Source organism: Carcharodon carcharias, chromosome 3, assembly GCF_017639515.1.
Source record: "Carcharodon carcharias isolate sCarCar2 chromosome 3, sCarCar2.pri, whole genome shotgun sequence".
Lineage (NCBI taxonomy): Eukaryota > Metazoa > Chordata > Chondrichthyes > Lamniformes > Lamnidae > Carcharodon > Carcharodon carcharias.
Window position 1 is genome coordinate 32,055,555 of NC_054469.1, and position 23,257 is coordinate 32,078,811.

The 23,257-nt window shown below is 40.9% G+C and overlaps 1 protein-coding gene across 1 annotated transcript in view; it reads right to left on the reverse strand.

Moving 5' to 3' along the window:
- LOC121275615 (protein canopy homolog 1-like) overlaps positions 1-20,396 on the reverse strand; it is a 103,338-nt gene extending 82,942 nt beyond the window's left edge. Inside the window, exon 1 of the mRNA XM_041183084.1 lies at positions 19,938-20,396. Coding sequence (XP_041039018.1) covers positions 19,938-20,031 — 94 coding nt within the window. The 5' untranslated portion in view covers positions 20,032-20,396. The remainder of the gene's footprint in view (positions 1-19,937) is intronic.
- Between the last annotated feature and the right edge of the window lie 2,861 nt (positions 20,397-23,257).

The window sequence follows — 23,257 nt, forward strand, 5'->3', positions numbered from 1 at the left end:
AACAGCAATCAGTATTCATACTGAAACCAATGCTTTTGGTAGAAAAAGTTTCAGGTCCTTCAGGCAGAGTTTCAGGGGATCAGAAAAGGCTTTTAAAGAAGGACCTCAGAAAGTTAGTAATCTCAGGATTATTCACAACGATAGTACATGCTAACGAGTATAGAAACAGGATGATAGTGCAGGGAAATAGTGCTAAGGGTAGGACCAAAGAAGAATTTCTGATATGTGCACAGGAGAACTTAATCGATTTGTCTCCTGTCCCATAGGGAAGGAAACAGTGTTGCACCTGCTTTGGAAAAGGAATGTGGCTGTGACTGAAAGACTGAGTGTTACTGAAAGAAATCATCTAGCTAACAGTGACCACAATATAATTTGATTTGCACCAGTTATGGAAAGGAGACAAGAAAATATCTAAGGTAAAAATATTCAACTGGGGAAGAGCCAATTTCATTGATTTAAGAAGGGACCTCGTAGAAATAGCTTGATAAAGGTGGCTGCAGGGTAAAGGAGCAACAGTGTTATGGACCACAATGGAGGAGTTCGCAGTTAATTCTAGCCCTACCTCTCCACAGGTCATAACAATAGTTTAAAAATCACAAAAAACTGGCTGGTTGTTTACCTCCAATAGTTATTTCCAGCATTGAAAAAAATCTAACCAGGCTTCTTTCAGTAAACACAAAAAAATTGATTATAAAACAACTACTTAAAAACAAGTTAATAAACTGGTTAACATACAAGTTGTAGTTTAGAAGTGTAATGATTTTCCCCTTTTTTTAAAAAACAAGATATTCAAACCCCTGTACACACACACACAAACAGGACAAAACAAACAGTCAACTGCAGAGGCTAAAGTACGGGTATATTTCTTTTAAAAAGACAAAATTCGAAGAGATCTCAATGTTGTTGATTGAACAGAATTCTGGTCACAATAGGTCGGGAAATTATTTCACATGGATTTTTGGTGAAACTGTCTTTGATGACTCTTACTTATCACAACTTTGCAGACTTTCAAAAAAAAAAATCAGATGAGTTATCATGACGAGATGTTTCTGAGGAAGGTTTAACACAAAGGTGGGGCAGAGAGGGGGAAAAGAGAGAGTCTTTTCCTTGCAGCTTGCTTGTAAGGCACCCCACATTCACTTTCTCCCTCTGAATGAGAGTTTTAAAGGCTAAGATATTCAAAGAGTACTTCTCTCAGGCCATGTGTTTTTAACTAATCAGCAAGTCTTTAGCCTGGCAACAGCGGTTCTGTTAACTTAAGATATATAAATTTTCTCTTCCCTCTCCAGATGTTTGCCACTGGAAAACCACCTTGACCTGTTTCTTGATGAACAGCATGATTGCAGCCCCAAATTAATATTGCAAATTTTTAAACAAATAACTTGCGAGGAAGAACATCCAAAATTCAATGACACATTCCTTTGAAAGGAAAAGATAAAGCATCCAAAGCTAATGTCTGGAGGATAAAGTTAGAATAAAACAGAAAAAAAAGAACTTATGACAAAGGTCAGGAGCAAAATTCAATCAATAACAGATTGTGAAAAGTGCAGGAGGGAGTTGAAAAAGTTAGAGGCAAAAAGAGTATGAGAAAAAAAATCAGCACGCAACATTAAAATGAACAAAAGTCTTTTATAAGCACAAAATCTAAGTAGTTTGTTGTGAAAAGTTGATATGATGGACTCTAAGAGAAATCTCATGTAGAGGGAGGGTGCATGGCAAAGGTATTAAGTGAGTGCTTTGCATGTTTTCACAAATGTCAAGGCTACACTAAAAGAGCAGGGGGGGAATTATGGACAGTATGTGCTGAAAAGATTAACATTACAAAAGTCAGTAAGTCACCTGGTCCAAATGGAAGACACCCTAGGTTGCTGAAAGAAGCAAATGTAGAAATAGCAGAGGCATTGTCAATATCTTTTAATCTGTCGAAGGGTCATGAGGACTCGAAACGTCAACTCTTTTCTTCTCCGCCGATGCTGCCAGACCTGCTGAGTTTTTCCAGGTAATTCTGTTTTTGTTCTTTTAATCTTCATTGGATACAGGAGCGCTGGAGGACTAGAGGTTTGCTAATGTGATACCATGATTCAAGAGAGGGATAAACCAGGAAACTACATGTCAGTCAACCTAACATTGATGATGGGGAAATTATTGGAAACCATTATCAGGAAAGGCATGGGTTCATCAACAAGAGTAGCTTTGATGCACTTAAGACAAATTGTGTCTGACTAAATTGATTGAATTCTTTGAAGAGGTAAGAGAGAAGACTGAGCAAAGTAGTGCATCTGATGTTATATATATGGACCTTCAGAAGGCATTCAAAGTGCCACATAGAAAGTTTATTAATTCCATGAGCTTCCATCATCTTAAGGGGAAAGTAGGGGTATAGATGTAAAACTGGTTCAGTAACAGGAAGCAAGGAGGTGGTGGATGGATGTTTTACGCACACTGGGAGTTCCCCAAGGGTCAGTTTTGGGTCCATTGATCTTATCAATTTTTATTATGACCTAGACTCCATTAGGAGCAGCAGGATTATAAAGTTTGTAGACAATATGAAAATTGGCAAAGTAGTAAATCATTATGAGGATAGGTATAGGCTTCAGGATAACAGACAGGATTCGTGAATGTGTTGGAGCATTTTGCAGAGGTCAATGTGAAGATCTGTGAGGTGATGCGCTTTGGGATGACTAACATGGAAAGACACTATATTACAAGTAGCCCAATTTTGAGAGTGTAGACGAACAGAGATACCTTGCCCATACATACAAATCCTTAAAGATAGCAAAGCAAGTTGATAAGGTGGTTTAAAAAGCATGTTTTTTTAATTACTTGAGTTTATAAATGGAGGCAAAGAAGTTAAAAGCAAAAAGATCTACTAGAACTTTACAACTCAGTGGTTAGGCCTCAGATGAACAACAGTGGACAATTCTGGGTACCACATTTCAGATAAGTCAGAAAAGTTTCAGAGACAGTTTACTAGGAGGTTACCAGAACTGAGGAATTTCAATCATAAGGTAAGGTTGGAAAGTTAGGACTGTTCTCCTTGGAACAGAAAAGATTAAGAGCACCTAATAGAGGTTTTCAAGGTGATAAGGATTTGATAGAGTAGATTGAGAAAATTCCAGACAAAAGATTTTTTAATGCAGCGAATGGTTACGATCTGAAAGGGTGGTAGAGGCAGATTCAATTGTAACTTTCAATAGGGAATTGGATAGCACTGGAAAGGAAAAAAGTCAGTCAGCAGAGTTAGCTAAATTGCTCTTGCAGAGAATGATTGTAAGCGGGTCAACAACCTAAGGTCACAGGTTTAAATTAGAACATTACTCAGAACTGAGATGAGGAAATATTTTATTCTCCAGTCAGTTATCAGGACGTAGAATTATCTATCTCAAATGGCGGTAGAAGCAGTTTCCATAAGTAATTTTAAAAAGGCCTAGACAGGTAATTGAGGCTGAGGAATTTGCAAGGTTACAGACAGGAAAACAGGAATATGGGGCTAAGCATGATTGCTCTTTCATAGTGCCAGTACAGACATGATGGGCCAAATGACCTCCTCCTGTGCTGAGAGTTTCAATGATTCTATTATCTGCAGAAGAGTAGGTAACTGAGCCAAACTGAAGAGGAGGACTTAAACCACTTAAACTAGTGATGGAATTTTGCACCACTTTGTTATAGTGGGGTGTAAACACAGAATTTGTGCCTGCAACCCCAAATCCATCTCTTAAGATGCCAGAGACGATACCTCCATATTTAAAGTAATGAATGGATTTCCTGTGGTGTTGCACACAGTAATTTGGAGAACATAGTCGCTCATGCATCTCGTTTGCATATTGCTGTTCCCCTCTTCTGCTTCTGTCAGTCTTCACTTCCCCTAACTTTCCCTCCCTACCTCTGCTCTCTTTTGCCATGTAGCAAGAGATCAGAGGACTCCACAGTCATACCCAGTTTCTCTCTCTGTCCCCTATCAATTTCTCTCGAAAAGTCATACATCCTTTCTAAATCCAATGTACTTGTTTTTACAATTAAAAAGAATTCAATTTAAGACAAGGGCACTATCTGGCTGTGTCCTCCTCGGTGTCTCTTGGCACCAATAATTAGAATATTTACATTGACTGACTGTTGATAAAGTGCACATGATTCAAACCATTTAACTCAAAAATTCAATAAAAGTCCCGTCTTCCCTCTGCTGCGTTTGCTTTCTAACCAGAGCTTGCTTTTTTAAAAAGGCTCAAATCAAATTGGTACAAAGTCACTTTCTGCCTCTCTATCTTCTGTCTGACAGTTGTTAGGAATTAGAATTCTGATACTTTCTCATGATGCAGAGGCAATTAGATGCTTTCTCTCACTCCAAAATTCAACTCGGAGGAAAGACATTGTCTCTCCTTGATACACTTTCTGAAGTTGAGGTCACTGACACGATGCTGAGCATGAACAGATGCTGAGCACTTCCAGCATTTTCTGTTTATACTTGGATTTCCGGCATCGATGTGGTATTTTGCTTTTAGAACAAAAGCTATGATAAATGTATCATTACATTTCTCTCACAAATGGTTAGAAGATAGCACAACACAAAAGAGTGTATAAGTGGAAAAAAGTGGGGGAAGCTGTACTTAGAGGTATGGTAATGGCAGCAGAAAAATGGAATATAAAACAAATAGAATCCATGTGGACAGAGGTAAGATAGCAAAGAAAAGATTAGCCACACTAATAGCAGTAGTGTCGTAAAGACCACTTAATCGTGAAAGGGAGGAGGAGGAGGAAAAATATGCAAACAAATGAAAGAAATGAGTAACAAACAGAATAATCACTACAGAGGAAATAATTAGCCAGGAGCGGTAGATAAAGGATAGAAGGGATTGGAGTTTCTGCGACATCTAGGGCTCCTTTCTAATCCAGTATGCAATAAACCCAACAAGGGAGGATTAGCTATTGGATTTGGAAATGGGGAAAGAACCAGAGCAGATAAGAAAAAGACCATTGAGGAAATAGTGACAATGGTATGGTTTAGGACAAAGACCAGGGTAATAGATTGGAGAAAAACTGATGTTGGTGCACTGAGAATAACATGTGGGAGATTAAAATGGATAACAATATTGGCAAACAAAGATATGGAACAGCAATGGGAAACATTTAAAACTCTGGACAACAGAGCCCAGGAAAAACATGTTCTGCTAAATACAAGAATAAACTAAACACTAATGTGGAATCATGCATGAATAAAGACATAGGGCAAGGGAAAAGACATACACCAAGTACATGGGTAGGATAACTGAGGAAAGCATGACAAGGGAGAACATGAGACTAAGCAAGAAGGTAAAAACAAAAATTAGGGAAGCAAAGGGGAACTATGAAATTATTTTATCAAGGAACAGAAAACAATTGTGTAATAAAAAGCAAAGGGATGGGAATAGGGCCAGTCAGGATAAAACCCACAGACAATATTAGCAAAATAACAAATATTACGTAATTACTTTGCTTCAGTATTTACCAGGAAGATGTATCAGGTGAACATGACGTTGAAGATGAGATATGACCACATACAAAATAAAAAGATTAATAAACTAATCAAACTCAAAGAGGATAAAATCTCTGGTCCAAATGAATTGCATCTAAGCATGTTAAAAAGAATCTAGGGAAGAGATAACAGAGATGCTTTATTTCTTTACACGCACACAATAATTCGTTCAAAAAAAAAAAGTGTGACAAAAGGACCTGCATGTCCAAGGAACTACAGACAGTTAGCTTAACACCAGTAGTAGGAAAACGAATCTCTAATGAAAGACAATAAAAAGGAAAACATCAGACGCAAAAAAATATAATAATGAATAGTCAGCACGGGTTTCCAAATGGCAAGTCTTGGTTCTGCAAACTCATTGAATTCCATGAAGCAGTAGGAGAGGTAGACAAGGGCAATGCAGTAGATGAAATAATGTGGATTTCCAGAAGGCTTTTAATAAGGTACCACATAATAGAATAATGAACAAGGTCAGCGAATGCAGTCCCGGGGCAATTAGCAGAAAGGATAATTAGATGGCTGAAAGACAAAAAGCAGAGAGGAAAGGTAAAGGATATCTATTCAAAGTGGCAGAAGGTGGGAAGTGGGGTCCCACAAGGATCACAGCTATCCACAATTTATATTAATGATTTAGGCTTCAAAATCAATAAAACAACTTCTAAATTTGCAGACAACACCAAGTTGGGAATTCAAACACGCAAATCACGAAGTTGTAACAAGCCAACTACTAGGATTAATTGAAAAGTAGAGAAAATTTATACTAAACCTGTGATGAGCCATTGTCAGGCCCTGATCGGAACAGGAGAGCAGATCAGGTCATCATATTATAGAAATGACAGGGACACTGGAAAAAGTGCAAAAAATATTTACAAGGACAACATAACTAGCTGAGGAGGCCGAGGGGTGACACAATAGGGGTTTTTCCAAAGTTATGAAGGGTTTGACAGACAAGACACAATGTTTCTATTGTTGGGGAAGAGCAATCCTAGAAGCCATCAATAGAAGATAGTTACAAAGAAATTCAATAGGGAATTCAGAAGAAACTTTCTTACCCAAAGAATGTGGGACTCACTATCACAGGGAATAGTTGAGATGAATAGTATAGATGCATTTGAGATAAGGTTAGATAGGCATACGAGGGAGAAGGGAATAGAACTATGCTGGTTGCATTAGATGAGAAAGGATGGGAGAGCATAAATGCCATACTGAAGGAGCCAAAGAGCCAGTTTCTATGCTGTATATTCTAGGTCACACAAGTCAAGGTCCAGACTTTGAGAGAGGCCATGAACTTCATCAGAATCAATTAAATATATTAGCTCCACCATTATTTTTAACACAAAATTTAAGCCATTAGCACTCACCATTGTTAAAGGGCAGATTGGACAGCAACTACCAGAGATCACACATGTACAGTTAAATGCGAAAATCTGCAAATTGCTGTCCGAGTTTCCCTGCTCCTCTTGAAGCTTTCTGATAACACACTTAAGAGACTGCGTTGAAATACATGGAAGGGCATAAGGTTGTGGTGTTTATGTGACTACATACCAACTAAACTTGCCAGAAAAAGCTGGGGTTTGTCCATTTCAATTTAGTTCTTTAATGGCATGCCAAGTCTTAATTATTGCTAAACAACCTCTGGCACTGAAAACTTAATTTCACAAAAATGGAGTTGCTTTCCTTTTTCCTTATTTTAATTGGAGATTTATATAAATAAGCAATTTCTTGTACTTTTTCTTTCTGTATCTTATCTCTTTTCATCCCATCTTTTGTTTCCCAGTCGAATTGATTTGGCATTCAATTAACTGTTCTAACTTACACTTCTAGTTCAGACTCTGTGCGCAAAGGCGGATACTTGTGTAGCCCTTTCGTGTACTAAAATGTCCCAAGATCCTTGGCAGGAGTATTAACAAACAAAATTTGACACCATGCCACATTAGGAGATATCAGGGCAGATGACCAAAAGTTTAGTCGAAGGACATAGATTTTATGAAGCATTTTAAAGGAGAGGAGTGTTCAAGAGATGGAAACATTTAGGGAGGGTACTCCAGAGTTTAGGAGCCCTGGCAGCTGAAGGCATAGCTGCCAATGGTGAAGTAAGGAGGCCAGAATTAGAAGGGCTGTAGGGCTGAAGGAAGCTAGAGATAGGGAGGGGTAAGTCCGTGAGGATTTTAAAACATGGATGAGAAATTTTAAAATTGACCTGTTGCTTAACCTGGAGCCAATGTAGGCCAGTAAGCACTGGGATGATGGGCGAACGTGACTTGGTACAAATTAGGACTCAGGCAGCAAAGTTTAGGATGACTTCAAGTTTATGAAAGTGGGAAGATAGGAAGCCAGACTGGAATACACTAGAATAGTCAAGCTTAGCATTAACGAAAAACAGATAACTGAGGCAGATGCACTTTTGGGCAATATTACAATGGTGAAATTAACAAAGATTCTTCAATCAGATTGGTTAATGAGATACACAGTTTCTTGCCTTGTTTGCTGGCCCCAGATCCCCTGAAGAGGGCATTCAGATGGATGTTTTGGCTCCCTAATCACCATAAGTTACAATACAATGAGGATTAATGTAAATGTAATTAATGGCTGCCACCGTTCCTTTACCACTAACCACGAAACCCAGGATGATATTATTGACAGGCAAATACTTTTTTTTTTAAAAGAAATAATGACAAATTCTTGTCAGAAAGCATTAAGTGAAGAAAATGGTTTCTACAGAAGGGTGGATAAGTAATTGGAAGATTATGGTCTTATGATATTTGAAAACAAACCTGAGGGAAGAGCAATGAAAATAATATTTTCATGCCATGAGTTATGATCCAGAAAGTACTGACTGAAAGGGTGGTGGAAGCAGATTCACAACTTCTGAAAAAAAATGAACTAGATATACTTGAAAAGAAAAAAAAATGGAAGTGCTGTTGGGTAAGAGGAGAGCATGGCTACTTGGACAGCTCTTTCATAAAGCCATCATAGAAACAACTACCTCCCTCAATTAAGGTTTTTGAGTAATTTATTTTGGAGGGGCAAGGGGAAGGAGCAAGCCACAGCTTCGTGCAGTTGTCAGTGTAATTATAGACTCTGACAATTAATACAGGGACATTGAATTAGAAATAAGCACATAAGAATTTATAATGGAAAAAGTCTGCAAAAATGTGATAAAAGAATGACAATAGAGGTATGTTTTGTTACCAAGTGTTCACAGACTAAAGATATTTACAAGACACAAATAGACCTCCCATGGTGTTGCACATAAGTCAAGACAACTGTACTCCTCACATTAAGTGGGGTTAGCGTCAGGAGACAATTGTACCAAGGCATACAGTCATAATTCAGTCCTCATTTTAAAGTCATATTGTGTTTTTATTTCTATTACAAATTCTTACATAATGAAAATATTTTGGTAAACTTGTTATATTGTAATTACACTGTGCAGCACTGCAGCATTTGCACAAGAGGAAATCTTATCAAGTTGACACATGTAGCTTCCATTAATAAGATGGACATAGGAATTTAGAACTGAAGAAATATAGGAAGTACACACTGACAATATTCTTAATATATTAATAGATATATGTCTCATTTACACTGTAATGCTAAAACCAATAAGTACCATCTGCATTATTAGCACATAAGATCAAGTGTGTCCCAGCTGCCGATTACATCCCCCCACTGCCTAGGTTGTCAGACATTCAGTTCTGGATGAGGAGTAATGTCCTCCAGCTCAGCATTGGAAAGACGGAAGCAATCATCGTCAGCCCCAGTGAGAATGCTGAACTCACTACACGGAGCAGTTGAGATGAACAGTATAGATGTATTTAAGGAGAAGCTAGGTTAAGTACATGAAGGAGAAAGGAAACAAATATGTTGAGACAGTGAGACAAAGTAAGATGCGAGAAGGCTCACGTGGAGCATAAAGAATGACACAGAAGTGTTAGACCGAATGTCTTTTTTTGATGCTGTAAAATTATGTAATCCACACCTATTTAAACTCAGACAAAGCACATCCATCATGAACATTTCAAATTAACCAGGTGAGGGAGGCACAATGAAAAGCTCACCAGCTCAAATTTTCTGAGGTTGGTGCTTATGACCATTCAAAACATATCAATATGTTGTAGATCTAATTTTTCAAAGCTCAAATGGACATAGTATAAACATTTTTACACAGGATTAACTAATGCACGTCATTGTACATAAAAGATAGATACACAGTACACACCCCAATTTCTCAGTTTCATTGCTTGCTGGAGGGAGAGGGCACTATAAAATTACAAGTGGGGGGCTGGGAAAAGAGAGAGAGAGAGAGAGAGAGAGAGGGGAAGGGCAGAGAAATAATGTAGAGATGAATAGCATGTTTACATAAAAAAGTCACAAGGCTATATGCTGTAACTTATATAAAATTGGTTTCCAAAATATTAGTACTTTCACAGCATGAACAGTTATTAGAATGGAGACATCAGAAAGCAGAGTTGTTCCACAGCTCATTTGCAAGTGGCATTCAAAGACAAGTTACTTCAACATCACAAATTACTAATTTTCCATCTCCCTCCCACAATACGTAGACACACTATATATTTTATGAATCAAATAACTTTGTGAATTCTGTCATTGGCTCTGAGACCACTTCTGTAAGTGCAGCAAGATTCTCTTTCCTATAGACATTACAATGTCTACTTATAGTTCTGAGAATAATGAACATAGGTCTTTTTTTTTAATAAAATGCTCGTGATCCACTAACCTACATGAGTGTACTCCAACCAGTGATGACTTAATATTGAATCAGTGCACCTTTCCTAAGTTTTCTTTCCTCTCCCAGGGAGTAAGTGAATCTGGCAAGACAACATTCATTGCCCATCCCAAGTTGACCCAAGGAAACAGTGGTGATTTTCCTTTTTGAGTAATGACTGCTTTTGCTCAGTTACATGCTGAAATCTCATATAGGCTCGGGTTTACTCGAAATGCTTAAAGGTTAAGCTGCAAAATTTGGAAAGCTTTAAAATGAAAACTGAACACAAGTACCAATACTTAAAATGAATAGGCAGAAAATAACCAGTTGGTCTAATTAAGCCAAACCAAGGTTTGTAAAGAAAATTTTAAATTCTCACATAGATAGGAGAATCAGGACATGCAGTCCATTTACCAGGTCCAAAAAAATATTTTCAATCCCTTAATTCTTCCCACCGCACCATGTGTCTCCCTGAACAGTCCATCCTAAATTATCACTAGTGCCTCTTGCTACTGAACCAGTTTTGGGATCTAATTTGCCCAATTTCAGGGATGAGCATAGCTGAAGACAAAAGGGTCTGAAACTTTTTGTGACAAGGAATTATGTAATCATAGCACTTCTTATGATCTGTGGTGAATGCAAGTACATCTACACCACTTCAAATGGGTGAAATCATTAGCCTTCAGGTGCGCTTCAAAACACTCAAGAAGCTCAACACCAACGAGGGCAAAGCAGCCCTTGGACACCTCATCCATCACCTTCAACATTCACTCTCACCACAACCAACACACATAGGCAGCCATGTGTACAGTCTACAATATGCACTGCAGCAACTCACCAAGGCTCCTTCAACAATGCTTTCAAACCCACGACCTCTACCACCTGGAGGGGCAAGGGCAGCACATGCACAGGAACACCACCACCTGCAAATTCCCCAAGTCACTCACCATTCTGACTTCAAACCATATCACCGTTCCTTCATTGGCTCTGGATCAAAATCCTGGAACTTCCTTCTTAACAGCACTGAGAGCACAGCTACGCCACGTGGACTGCAACGGTCCAAGAAGGTGGCTCACCACCACCTTCTGAAAGGCAATAAATGCTGGCCTTGCCAGCAACGCCTTCATTCCATGAAAAGAAGTTTTTAAAATTCTATTACCTCCTAAAAAATTCAATCAAGTTAGTCAGGCATGACCGACCATTAACAAATCATGCCAACTCTCCTTGATTAATCCATGCACTTCTGATTTTTTTTTTCAATTATTTGCCCACAACTGATATTAGGCTGGCTGGCCTGAATCACTCAGTCTATCCGTTTTTAAACAACTGTAAAATGTTGGATAGTGGGATGGCTGGAGATAGGAGAAAAAGGGAAAGCATAAAGCAGAGAACGAGAGTAGGAATGGCAAGGGAGAGCAAACAAGAGTTATGAGAAACGATGATATATATTCGGCATGTTCTCATCTAGAACAAAAAAGTTAATAGATGATGTGTTCTTAAGAGTCTGAAAGACGAGATAATGTTAACTAGTTATTTCACCTTGTCCAAAACATTACAAGCAGGGGATTTAGCCTATGCTTGAAGGTGGGTAAATTCATAAACTAATTTGCAGAAACAATATTTCAGTAAGCGAGCAGTCAACCTATGGAACACATTCCCTAGGGAGTTTATAGAACCAGTGAGTATTGATTCGTTCCAATGCAAATTAGATAGATGTCTTTCAAAAAAAACCATTTTGGAATAATGAACAAGTAATCTAATGCATTCTACAAGTAATTTCAAGTATAACATATGGCAAGTCTAACATGCTTGGGAGAAACCTACGATTACCAAAGCTCTCCCGTCAGTCATGTCATGCCTGAGTATATTGTCAAATAACAGGCAAGGGACTATACAAACATATAAATTAGCAGCAGTAGGCTGCTCAGTCCCTCAATCCTGCTCCAGCATTCAATAAGATCATGGTTTATCTGATTGTAAACTTATATTTCTGCCTATCCCGATAACTTTTCACCCCCTTATCAAGAACCTTTCACCACCTTATCAAGAACCTATCTACTCTGCTTCAAGATATTCAAGGACTCTGCCTCAACCACCTTTTGAGGAAGAGAATTCCAAAGTGTCTCAACCCTCAAGAAAAAAAATGTCCTCATCTCTATCCTAAATGGGCGACCCCTTATTCTTAAACAGGTGCCCCTAGTTCTAGATTCTTCCACAAGAGGAAACATCCTATCCACATTCACCCTGTCAAGACCTCTCAGGATCTTATGTTTCAATTAAGTCACCTCTTACTCTTCTAAACTCCAGCAGATACAAGCCTAGCCTGTCCAATCTTTCCTAAGACAACCCGCCAATTCCTGGTATTAGTTTAGTGCACCTTTTCCAAACTGCTTCCAACGCATTTACATCCTCCCTTAAAAAAGGAGGCTAATACTGTACACCGTACTCCAGATGTGGTCTCACTAATGCCCTCTTTCACTCTAAGTATAACCTCCCCACTCCTGTATTCAATTCCCCTTGCAATAAACGATAACATTTTATTAGCTTTCATAATCACTTCATGCACCTGCATACTAAACTTTTGCGATTCAGGCACTACATCACCTAGATCCAACTGCACCCCAGAGCTCTGCTATCACTCACCGTTTAGCTAATAAGTTTCAATATTGCAACTGCGAATATCCTTAAAAAGTAATAACTGGTTGTAAAGCACTTTGGGATGTCCAGAGGTTGAAAAAAAGTGCTCCAAAACTCTGCTGCCCATACCTTCACTTGCTCCAAGCCCTGTTCACTCATAGGAACATTCGAGTTAGGAGGAGTAGGCCACTCGGCCCTTCAGGCCTGCTCTGCCATTGAATAAGATCATGGTTGATCTGGCTGCAACCTACCACCTACCCCAGTTAATCCTTCACTGCCTTGTTTATCAAGAATCTATTCAGCTGTGCCTTAAAAATACTCAAAGCTGCTTCCGCTGCCTTTTGGGGAAAGAGTGTTCCAAGGACTGACTATCCTGAGAGAAAAAATTTCTTCTTATCTCCATCTTAAATGAGCGACCCCCTATTTTTAAAACATTGCCCCCAGTTCTAGATTCTCCCACAATGAGGAAACATCCCATCCACATCCATCCTATCATGATATCCTGCCAACCAAAAAAAGACCCATTTATGGCTATCTTGTTTCCTGTAAGCTAGCTAATCTCCTATCGTGCCAATACGTTAACCACCCCCCACCATCATTGAGCCTTTATTTTCAGCAATAACCTTTGATGTGGCACTTTATTAAATGCTTTCTGGAAATCAAAGTACAGTACATCCACCAGTTCCCCTTTATGACTCCTTCAAACAACTCCAATAAATTGGTTAAACATGATTTCCCTTTCACAAAACCATGTTGACTCTGCCTGATTGCCTTGAATTTTTCTAAGTGCCCCACTATAACATCTTATAGCTTCTAACATCTTCCCTATGACAGATGTTAAGCTAACTGGGCTGTAGTTTCCTGCTTTATTCTTTTTGAATAGAGGAGTTACAGTTGCTATTTTCCAATCTAATTGCACTTCACTGAATCCAGGGAATTTTGGAAAAGTAAAACCAACGGATCAACTATTTCACTAGACACTCCTTTCAAGACCTGATGATGAATTCCATCAGGGCCCAGGGATTATTCAGTCCGCAGCTCCAACAATTTGATAAATATTACTTCCCTGATGATTGTAATTTTCTTCAGTTCCTGCACTCTTCATTGAGCCAGGGTTAATCCCTTGGCTTGGTGGTAATGGTAGAGAGGGGGATATGCCAGACCATGAGGTTACAAATTGTGGTTAAGTACAATTCTGCTGCTGCTGATGGCCCACAGTGCCTCATGGATGCCCAGTCTTGATTGCTCAATCTGTTTGAAATCTATCCCATTTAGCACAGTCCTCAATGTGAAGGCAGGACTTCGTCTCCTCAAGGAGCGGTGGTCACTCCTGCCGATCTGTCATGGACAGATGCATCTGTGGCAGGCAGGTTGGTGAGGATGAGGTCAAGTAGGTTTTTCCTTCTTCTTGGTTCCCTCACCACCTACTGCAGACCCAGTCTAGCAGTTTTGTCCTTTAGGACTCAGCCAGCTCATTCTGTGGTAGTGCTACAGTCTTGATGATGAACATTGAAGTTCCCCCACCCAGTACATTCTGCACCCTTGTCTCCCTCAGTGGTTCCCCCAAGTGGTGTTCAACATGGAGCACTTATTCATCAGCTGAGGAGGGCACAGTACATGATAATCAGCAGGAGGTTTCCTTGCCCATGTTTGACCTGATGCCATGAGAACTCACAGGGTCTGGAGTCAATTTTGAGCACTCCCAGGGCAACACCCTCCTGACTGTATACCTCTGCCACATACCCAGGGATGGTGGTGGTGACACAATCTGTGATTACGTGAGTACAACAATGTCAGGTTGTTGCCTGACTAGTCAGTGAGTCAGCTCTCTTAATTTTGGCAAAATCCCCCAGTAAAGAGGGCTTTGCAGGGTCAACTGGGTTTGCCATTATCGATTCCAGTGCCTAGGTCAATGCCAGGTGGTCCATCTGGTTCATTCCTTTTTATTGACATCATAACGGTTGGATACAACCGAGTGGTGTTCTAAGCTATTTCAGCGAGCATTTAAGAGTCAAGCACATTCCTGCGGATCTGGAGTCACATGCCCGGTAAGGACAGCATTAGTGAACCAGATGGGTTTTTCCAACAACAGACATTTTTCACTGGACATTTCATTCCAAATTTTTATTGAATTCAAATTCCACCATCTACCGTGGTAGGAGTTGAACCCGGGTCTCCAGAACCCTGGGTCTCTGGATTACCAGCCCACTATGTCACTATGATTATCAGGAACTAGGAACTAAATTAAAGAACAGGTCCTCAAGGGTTATAATCTCCGGATTACTACCTGAGCCACGTGCAAATTGGCATAGGGACGCGAGCATAAGGGAAGTAAACATGTGGCTAAAGGAGTAGTGCGGGAAAGAGGGGTTTCATTTCGTGGGGCACTGGCATCAGTATTGGAACAGGAGGGATTTGTACCATTGGGACGGTCTCCACCTGAACCAATCTGGGACCAATGTTCTAGGGAAAAGGGTAAATAGGGTGGTCAACAGGACGTTAAACTAGAAAGTGGGGTGGGGAGGGAAGGGTAAAACTCCAAGAAATATGACTAACGGGAAACAAAGCAGCAGGTTAGCATGTGGGGGGGTGGATTCAACTTAATGGAAAATTATGAAAAAACTGAAAAGAAAGGAGAGCCCAGGATAGGCTACTTAAGTCTCCAGAACACAAAATAGGACAGAGTATTTGGAAAGGGCTAGGAATCTAACTTCAAGCACATCAGATAAAGGGATGACAGTGAGAAAGGAAACGGGAAATACAGGACTGAAGGTGTTGCATCTGAATGCACGCAGCAATCGAAATAAGGTAAATGAGCTTGTGGCGCAGGTTGAAATTGGCAGGTATGATGTGGTGGGCATTAAGGAGACATGGCTGCAAGGGGATCAGGACTGGGGGATAAATATCCAAGGATATACATCCTATCGAAAAGATAGGCAGGTTGGCAGAGGGGGTGGGGTTGCTTTGTTAGTAAGAAATTAAACTAAATCGATAGCAAGAAATGATGTCAGGTCAGATGATGTATAATCTGTGTGGGTGGAGTTGAGGAACCGCAAAGATAAAAAAAACCATAATGGGAGTTATGTACAGTCCTCCGAACAGTAGTCAGAATGTGGGGCACAAGGTACACCAGGAGATAGAAAAGGTGTGTAAGAAAGGCAAGGTTACAGTGATCATGGGGGATTTCATTATGCAGGTAGACTGGGAAAATCAGGTTGGTAATGCATCCCAAGAAAAGGAATTTGTGGAATGTCTACGAGATGGCTTTTTGGAGCAGCTTGTGGTGGAGCCCACTGGGGAACATGCAATTCTAGATTTAGTGATGTGTAATGAGCCAGATTTGATAAGGGAGCTTAAGATGAAGGAGCCCTTAGGAGGAAGTGACCATAATATGATAGAATTTACCCTGCATTTTGAGAGGAAAAAGCTGGAATCAGATGTAACTGTTCAATAAAGGCAACAACAGAGGCATGAGGGAGGAGCTGGCTAGAATTGACTGGGAGATGAGCCTAGCAGGAAAGACAGTGGAACAGCAATGGCAGGAGTTTCCGGGAGTAATGTGAGAGACACAACAAAAATTCATCCCTAGGAAGAAGAAGCATATTAAAGGGAGGACGAGGCAACCATGGCTGACAAGGGAAGTCAGGGACAGCATAAAAGCTAAAGAGAAAGCATACAATGCGGCGAAGAGCAGTGGGAAACCAGGGGATTGGGAAGCCTACAAAGACCAACAGAGGACAACTAAAAAAGAAATAAAGAGGGAGAAGATTAAATATGACAGTAAACTAGCCAGTAATATAAAAGAAGATTGCAAGAGTTTTTTTTAGATATATAAAGGGTAAGAGAGAGGCAAAAGTGGACATTGGGCTGCTGGAAAATTACGCTAGAGAAGTAGTAGTGGGGAACAAAGAAATGGCGGAGGAACTGAATAGGTACTTTGCGCCAGTCTTCACGGTGGAAGACACGACTGATATCCCCAAAGTTCAAGAGAGTCGGGGGGCAGAGGTGAGTATGGTGGCCATTTCCAAGGAGAAGCTGCTAGGAAAACTGAAAGGTCTGAAGGTGGATAAATCACCCGGACCAGATGGATTACACCCCAGAGTTCTGAAGGAGATAGCTGAAGAGATAGTGGAGGTGTTAGTGGCAATCTGTCAAGAATCACTGGAGTCAGGGAGGGTCCCAGAGGACTGGAAAATCGCTAATGTAATCCCTGTTCAAGAAGGTAGTGAGGCAAAAGACGGGAAATAACAGGCCGATTAGCCTGACCTCGGTCGTTGGTAAGATGTTAGAGTCCATTGAGATTTCAGAACACTTGGAAGTGCATGGTAAAAATCAGGCAAAGTCAGCATGGTTTTTTCAAGAGGAGGTCATGCCTGATAAATCTGTTAGAATTCTTTGAGGTGGTAACGAGTAGGTTAGACAAAGGAGAGCTAATGGATGTTATCTATTTGGACTTCCAGAAGGCCTTTGACAAGGTGCCGCACAGGAGGCTGCTCAGTAATATAAGAGCCCATGGTGTTAGAGGCAAGGTACTAGCATCCTGGCTAAGTTTGCAGATGATACAAAGACAGGTGGAGGGACAGGTAGTATTGAGGAGGCAGGGAGGCTGCAGAAGGATTTGGACAGGTTAGGAGAATGGGCAAAGAAGTGGCAGATGGAATACAACATGGGGAAGTGTGAGGTCATGCACTTTGGTAGGAAGAATAGAGGCATTGACTATTTTCTAAATGGGGAGAGAATTCAGGAATCTGGAGTGCAAAAGGACTTGGGACTCGTAGTCCAGGATTCTCTTAAGGTTAACTTGCAGGTTGACGCGGTAGTTAGGAAGGCAAATGCAATGTTGGCATTTGTTTCTAGAGGACTAGAATATAAAAGCAGGGATGTGCTGCTAAGGCTTTAAAAGGCTCTGGTCAGACCATATTTAGAATATTGAGAGTAATTTTGGGCCCCATATCTCAGGATGTGCTAGCCCTGGAGAGGGTCCAGAGGAGGTTCACGAGAATGATCCCAGGAATGAAAGGCTAACATATGAGGAACGTTTGAGGACTCTGGGTCTATACTCAATGGAGTTTAGAAGGATGAGGGGGGATCTGATTGAAACTTACAGAATACTGAAGGCCTGGATAGAGTGGACGTGGGGAAGATGTTTCCATTAGTAAGAGAGACCAGGACCCAAGGGTACAGCCTCAGAGTAAAGGGAAGACCTTTTAGAACAGAGATGAGGAGAAACTTCTTTAGCCAGAGAGTGGTGAATCTATGGAATTCATTGCCACAGAAAGCTGTGGAGGCCAGGTCATTGAGTGTATTTAAGACCGAGATAGATAGGTTCTTGATTGGTAAGGGGATCAAAGGTTACAGGGAGAAGGCGAGAGAATGGGGTTGAGAAACTTATCAGCCATGATTGAATGGCAGAGCAGACTCGATGGCCTAATTTCTGCTCCTACATCTTATGTCACCACCTCCCAAAACCTCCAGCTTCCTTTCCCATCTACAAATTAGGTAGGCAAGCAAGCTGTGAAGACATAAGGAAGCTACTAAGTGATAGAGATAGGTGGTCAAATATCTAACAAATGCAGTATAAATGTGGGAAAATGTGAAATTGTCCATTTTACCAGGAAGAAGCATATTATCTAAATGTTGAGAGATTGCAGAGCTCCAAAATTCAGAGGGATCTGGGTGTCCTAGTGGCATGAATCACAAAAGGTTAGCATGCAGATACAGCAAATAGTTAGGAAAGCCAATAGGATGCTGTTGTTCATTGTGAGAGGAATTGCATACAAAAATAAGGAGGTTATGCTTCAGTTGTACAGGGCATTGGTGAAACCACATCTGGAGTAGTGCACACCGTGTTGGCCTCCTTATTTAAGGAAGGATGTAAATGTATTGGAAGCAGTTCAGAGAAGATTTACTATGGGAAAGTTGTTTTATTAGAGAGGCTAGACTTGCACCCTCTGGAGTTTAGAGGCAACCTGATTGAAACATAGAAGTTCCTAAGGGGTCCCGACAGGGTGAATGTGGATAGGCTGTTTCCTCTTGTGGGTGAATCTAGAACTAGGGGTCACTGTTTAAAAATAAGGGATGACAGATGAGGAGAAATTTTCCCTGTGGGTAGTGAGCCTTTGGAACTTTCTTCCTCCAAAGGGAGTGGAAGCAGAATCTTTGAATATTTTAAGGCACAACCTGTTTATCAAGCATCTATCTAGTTATCAGGCATAGATTGGAATGTGCAGTTAGGTCATAATCATATCAGCCAAAATCTTATTGAATGGCAGGGCAAGCTTAAGGGGCCGAGTGGCCTACTCCTGCTCCTAATTTGTATATTTATACATACATTCATCCCCGTACTTATTAATGCAGATTCCTGATCCAAATGCTCCACAATTTTAAAATCCTCATCTTTATTTTCGTTTCCTCTATGGCCTCAAACCCACCCTGCGTCTTTAACTTCCTTCGGATGTACCAGCATCACCTCCAATTCTGGCCACTTGCACACCTCCAATTCTAATTGTTCCACCATTGGCAGCCAAATTTTCAGCTGTCATGTGTGGAATGCCCTCGCTAAACCTCGCAACCTCACTTTCCACCTCTAAAATCCTAATCATTCTCTTGAGCTTTTAGAGGCGACCTGATTGAAACATAGAAGTTCCTAAGGGGTCCCGACAGGGACCCTGACATCTGCCCTGACATCTCCTCCTGTGGCTCGGTGACAAAAAAATTTTGTTTTTGTTAAGCCCACTGGGAAATTCCGCCACATTAAAAAAGGCGCTAATATATAAAGCAAATAAAACAGAAAATGCTGGAAACACTTGTTTTTTTAAAGATTTCCATGTCAAAAGTAAAATACTGCAAATTCTGAAGACAAGTTGCATAAAAATGCAAGTTCTTCCTGTTTAGGTCACCTGTCTAAATGTCTTCTTTGGCCGGGGATGGGGGTAACTTTTTGTCCCCGACGAAGCACCTTGGGGCGTTTTTAAAAGAGGATTTCACAGTGCTCGATAAAAACTTGCTGCTGTAGTCAGTGACAGTGTAACAACATATCCAGTCCCCAATGCCCCCACTCACCTCCGCAGTACAGTTCCGCGTCCTTCCCCCCGCGCACCTGGGGAACCAGCACCAGCAGCAACAGCGCGAGCCCCCGGCACCACCGCCAGCCCATGTTCAATCCACGCGTTTCCTTCCAACCGTCACCACACCGGAGGTGGGACAGAAGAACCCCGAGAAACTGACCGCTACCCAACACCGGTTTCAAATAAAACGAGGAAGCAGGGAGTGAAAGTTTCTGTCGAGTTAAAAGTTGTGTATAAAAGCGATGTCCAGGCCGCTCCTAAATTAAGGTCGAACTTGTCTAACGGGAGCCCGTACGCTGTCCATCACTCTGTCTCTCTCGTTAATCTTTAAATTGCCCGATCGATGGGACCTTATAGCCCACACAGGGATCAGAAAACAGCTGGACACCGGTTCGCGCGAGTGCGTGAGCGCCGCCTTTTCAACGAACGGAGCGCCCCGCCCCTATCGCAGAGAGCCTCCGCCTCACGATCCCCCGCCCCTATCCCTGAGAGCCTTCGCCCTGAGCCCCGCCCCTATCCCTGAGAGCCATCGTCCTACGAGGCTCGCCCCTTATCATGCCCCGCCCCTTACCACCGCAGGCCCCTCCCCATCCCTGAGATCCTTAGCCTTCCGAGCCCCGCTCCTTCTCATTGCAAGCCCCGCCCCTATTTCTGAGATCCTTGGCCCTGCGAGCCCCGCCTCTAATCCTGCATACTCCACCCCATTGTCCCCGCCCAGCTTTATCCTCCACGTGCAGCCTCTGAAAATTGCCACGTCGGATACAGGAAAGGGTCACGTGACCAGGACGTCATCGCATTTCACCTCCCAGCCAGTAAGCTGTGGCAACGTAGACGCACCCGGAAAGGTAACCAATGAGAAACCTGAATGAGGGAGGGAAACATACCTTTCGGGATAGTGCGACAGTCTGAAGAGTGGCGTTGCTAAGTATAAGCAGAATAACTGTTTGTTTAAATCTAACTTTATTATATTAGAAACGAATACCTTTTTATTAATAATAATAAATTAAAAACAGAAAATTCTGGAAATACTCAGCCAGCCTGGCAGCATCTGTGGCAAGAGAAACAGAGGAAATGTTTTGAGTCGAATATGACTTCAGAACTGAAAGAAGATAGCAATGTGATGGGTTATGTGCTATTGAAACGGAGGGGAGGAAGAACAAAAGGGAAAGTCTGGGGGGGAAGTGGAGTAGAGATTAAATGTCAAAGATGTAATGGAACAAAAGGCAAAGGGATTGGAAATGGTTGTAGTAAAAAGACAAAACGTTCGTCCAGATTGAGAGTAAATGCCAGAATAATGAAAAGTTCCAACTGAAAGCAAAAAGAAGAAAACAAGATTCAAACTGGCACATGGCAAAAAAAATCAAAATAGGTGATAGCGTTCTGATTTTATGAGTAATTTGCCTAGGTAGTATAGTTTTTTTCTTATTCATTCATGGGATGTCGGCTTCGCTGGCTAGGCCAGCATTAATTGCCTATTCTTAAACTCCCTTGAGACGGTTGAGATGCTTTCTTGAACTTCTGCAGTCCATGTGTTATAGGGACAGCCATAGTGCTGTTAGGAAGGGAGTACCAGGATTTTGATCCAGCGACAGTGAAGAAAAGGCGATATACTTCCAAGTCAGGATGGTGAGGGGAACTTCCGGGGCTTACTGCAGGAATTTCTAAATAATGTCTACGTTGCTAAAGACCATGAGGTCTTGCTAATTTATGTTTTGTTCAGTGAAGTTGCAAAACCTGAGCCCCAGCAGAGGGTCTCCTTTGAACAGTTTAGGTCGAGAAACAGTAGCGGAAAAGTCGGTACCCAGAGGACGTAGATTTATGGTTATTGACATAAAACAGAGGTGACTTGTGAAAAACATTTTTTGTGCAATGAGTTGTTATCTAGAATGCACTGCAATAGTACAACAGTACAATGGTTATGTAAATGGTAACATTCAAAAAGAATTGGATAAATGTTTGAAGGAAAAACATAGAGGACTGTTGTTAGTAATTAAGAAAAGTGGATGACTACAGAAACCACTTGCGTTCTCTTTGTATTAAACTATCTTCTTTCAGATCAAAGGAATCTGCAATTGCAGCATCTACAGCACAGAAGAATATTGCAATGAAACAGAAATATAGTTGAACTAAGAAACCTTTGAAGATAATGCCTGTTAGAATTTTACTTCCTCGCCTGAATCTCTCTCTATATACTGGGAGTTAGTTTATGTGGACGTTATCCCACTCATCTCTCATAAGTTTAGCAGAGGAGCCACAGAAATGGTACAATTCAGGATTCAGTGATTGCATCATTTTCTATAGTTGCCAAAGTTATGACAAGACAAGTTGGAGACACCCTCCCCCTTCCCACCCCCACCCCATGGAAATTCCCGATTTTCCGAGTTGGAATAAGACTATAATTCACCTTTCTCCCCTTAATTCGATTGAATTTCCCCTAGCAAAAACAGCACCTTCAGATGGGATGGTAGCCAGGCACTAAAAAGTGCATATCAGCAGCCTGTATTAAAGATCGAGGCTTTAGTTAGTGGAGGATCAGCCGATGCTGCTACTGCATTTCATGCACTGGTCTCTTGTGAATAATTATATTAATATAATTTGCAACTTCATTTTCTTTTCTCTGAAGTGCTGTTCAGTTGTCTTTGTGTTTGTTAAACTGGATTAGTTTAAAGCTGACATAATCCTCTGTAGCGGCTCAAAAATCAGCATCCAAGCTCCAGCTGATGAAAGCAAGTTTGTGGAATGGAACTGACGGAAAGCTGAGGCACTGGAGAACAGGACCAGGTTCTGTGTAGGGAAAATTGCTGGAGGTATTGGAGAAGAAAAGGGTGAAGTTATTTTAATTTTTGTAATTTTATTCATATTTTTTGTAATTTTATTTTATAATTTGTTAAAATTTTAATTGTTAAGTCTATGTAATGGAATGGCTGGGGAACAACAGCCAGTGCTTAAAGGAGTTTGAAATCAATTAAGTGGGTTGCTGATTTTATGGTGACTACTGATTGTTCATTGGTAGCTTAGTAGTCAATAACATTTTTCAAATGTTGCAGTATTTGTATAGACAGTAGTATCTGGTTAGTCCATCAGAATTTAAGTCAATCAGCATGGCTTGTTTAACTATGCAAGGTTGAGAAATTCTGACCTTTTATCGGAATTCCAACTTTGATTATGTAATTCTGCCCTTTGACATGTATTTCTGACCACAGCCATCCATCTCTGAAGTCCTTAGCTTCGTTTTGTATGTATGGAACATAACCCAGCGAGGCCATGATCTGTTGTTCGTATGGACTTCATCCTGGATTACATGCATTAACAGTA